A 2,768-nucleotide genomic window follows, 5' to 3' on the forward strand; every position below is an offset into this window, starting at 1 on the left:
GAGCCCGCCGCTGCCCGGCCGCAGCGCGCCAGCCACGGGCCCCGGCGCAGGGCAGCGGCACGCAGGGGGCTCGCCGGGGGCCTCTTCCCAGTGCCGGAGACCGGCGCGCATCGCGCCTTTGCCCAGGTCACCGCCAGCACCGCCTCGGAGCGCAGCAGCAGCCGAGCCAGGTGGCCGAGGGCTGCGGCAGCGCCGAGCACGGTGCTCCCCGCGCCCGCACTGAACTGCTCCAGCTGCCGCAACGTGAAACCGCCCCAGCCCACGAGCGCAGGGAGCAACGGCACCGTCTTCGCGCTCCAGCTTTAATGGCAGCGGCGGGGGAGAGGGGCAGACCCGGCAGCAGCTGGCAGGGCCCCGCTCCTTCCCCGGGGCCCAGCYCTGCGCCGCACTGCGGCCCAGCACAGTGCCGCTCAGCTGGGGCCCAGCACCCCGGGGCGCCTCGTCCCGCTCCCCCAATGCCAGCGGGGGTGGCAGGGCCCGAGGCCTCAGCCATGCAGTCCCCGCTCCGCTTCACAGTCCCGCTGGGGTGGGCTGGCGCGCTGGGGGCACGCGGCCAGCCAGCCGCCCCCCCCGGGGGGCCAGGGCCAGCCCTGCCGTCAGTCCTGGCACGGCGGCCGCAGGAGAGGGGGGCTGGCCAGCCTAGAGGAAGCCGGGGAAGGCGAGCTGCAGCAGCAGGATCGCGGCCACGATGAGTCCAGCGCAGAGCAGCAGCAACAGCCAGACGGGGAGGGAGCCTGCGGAGGAGAGATAGGGCCGAGGGAGGAGCTGGCTGCAGCCCCACGGCACCCAGGCGCCGCGCCAACGCGTGCTGGAGGAGGCGCAGCGCTCCGGGCTCGGAGCGGCGGGTGCCCCTCAGCTCCCGGCACCTACGGCGGCTGGGGAGCAGGTGCAGCTTGCAGCGGCTGTCGACGGCCACGCTGAGCAGYGCCGCCTCGTTCCCCGCTAGCAGCTCCCGCCCGGGCTGGCTCTCGGGCACGAAGGCGATGTCGGTGACGACGATGCCATGCGCCTCCTTCACGTAGTAGAGCCTCTATGGGGAAGGGGGCGGGCAGCAGGGTCAGGGGGAGCCCGAAGCAGCCGGGCCTTTGCGGGGAGGGCGGGCAGCAGCAGGCTGAGCCCCGCTGCCCTCCGCGCCCCGTCTGCGCGGTCTCCGGGCTGAAGCAAGGCAGCTGCCGCAGAGCCAGGAGAAGCCCAGCCTGGAAGCCGCGCGGGCCCCGCGCGCAGGCTCACCTGCAGCGAGAAGGCGATGTGGATGGCAACAGAGCCGGTCACGGTGCCCAGCCCCAGGAACGTGCCTGAATCGCTGCAGAGGCGGGGGACAGTGAGCGCCGGGCCCGAGCAGCCCCCGGCGCCCGCCGCCCCTCGCGGCGTACCTGACGGACAGGCAGGACACCACCTCGTTGCCRCAGGGCCGGGTGAGCAGCGGCAGGAAGCTCTTCCCGTCCCACTTGGTCAGGTAGCAGGGTGGGGGGCGGCGCTCCCGCTTGTGGGGCACCTGCACCGTGTAGAGCCGCAGCGCCCCGGCGTTGTCCTCCACGGCCCCGAACCTGCGAGAGGGCTGGCTCAGTCCCCACGGCCAGTGTCGCCCCTCCCCACCGCCCCCAGCTGCACGGTGGCRGGCAGGGTGTCTCAGCCCTGCATCCAGCGCTGCCGCCACCACCCCGCTCCCCTGGGACGGGGCAGGGGGCTGTCGAGGACTGGGTCAGCCCATSTCCTGCATCACTCACTTCCCACCTCTACGACCCCAAGTCCAAACCYGGACTTGGGCCCTGCCCCGTTCCAACGCCCAACAGAGGGAGGCTTCTACCCGCAGCCTGGAGCTGACGGGGGAAATCTGCTCTCCGCAGGGCACGGCCCGGGCTGGGAGAAATGCCAGCGCTGTTCAGCGGCCCTGCCCTCACCTGCAGGCCTGGTAGCGGTAAGCTCTGTCCGGGATGCCGGGCAGGTTCTCGTTCCAGCGCAGCCCCGTCACCAGCTGGTCCCGCTGCCACACGCAGCACTGGAAGTCCCGTCCTGCTGTCACCACCTGCACGCAGAGACAGCGCGTGTTGCAGGACGGCTGTCACAGCGGGGCTGGTGGGAACCGCCCGCCTCCTCCCAGCAGCTGCTTCTCACCTTGTTGTCGGGGCCCAGTGCAATATCTTCGATCTCCCCATCGTGCGCTTTGAACTCCAGYGCCTTCTTCATGCTGGGGAACTGCAAAGGCAGAGCAGGCATCAGACCCACGGCTTGYGGGTCAGGGCTACGCGGGGGCCCCCCAGGCCCTCCCCCAGACACGGCAGCCGCGGTCACTCGGGCAAGGTGCCGCAAATCCACACAGGCACAGGAACGCGGCAGCTCCTGTTTTCGCACCTTTCAGAGTGGCCTGCCCCCCCCCCCAGGCCACATCCCCGCCGGGGCCAGCCGCAGCTCCCCGGCCCGGCCCTACCTCCCAGAGGCGGAGGAAGCCGTCAGCGCCGCCYGTGACGAGCAGGGAGCAGTCGGCGTTGAAGCGAACGGCCTTCTGCAGGGCGTCGGGGCTGAAATCCGTGCGGACGCTGTGCAGGGTCTCCACGGCCACCTCGCGCGTCTGGCTCTGCGTGTCGCCCTGCGCCGCTGGGCTGGGGCCCTTCCGCTTCCGAGGCCCCTTCTCCCCGCCGCCTGCGGCGGGGAACAGGAGGCAGAGCACTGACACAGCTCCCGCCGCCCCGCAGCCCGGCCGACGCGGGGGGCGCAGGGCCGCCGGGGGCCCCTCCGGCGCTGCTCCCACCGGCCCGCCGCGGGCGCTG

The 2,768-nt window shown here is 73.0% G+C and overlaps 1 protein-coding gene across 1 annotated transcript; it reads right to left on the minus strand.

Annotated features, from left to right (window-relative positions):
* Nucleotides 1-547: 547 nt before the first annotated feature.
* On the minus strand, nt 548-2,755 carry PREB (prolactin regulatory element binding; the record flags this gene model as incomplete). The annotated part of the gene is made up of 7 exons (XM_085317937.1): nt 548-734; nt 871-1,030; nt 1,231-1,303; nt 1,374-1,547; nt 1,902-2,026; nt 2,116-2,196; nt 2,429-2,755. Coding segments are annotated over 7 exons (1,035 nt in total), but the record flags the coding sequence as incomplete, so codon positions are not given.
* Nucleotides 2,756-2,768: the final 13 nt, after the last annotated feature.

This window comes from Rhea americana, unplaced genomic scaffold (assembly GCF_003343005.1).
Source record: "Rhea americana isolate MKP2758 unplaced genomic scaffold, rheAme1 scaffold_1157, whole genome shotgun sequence".
NCBI classification, from domain to species: Eukaryota; Metazoa; Chordata; class Aves; order Rheiformes; family Rheidae; genus Rhea; species Rhea americana.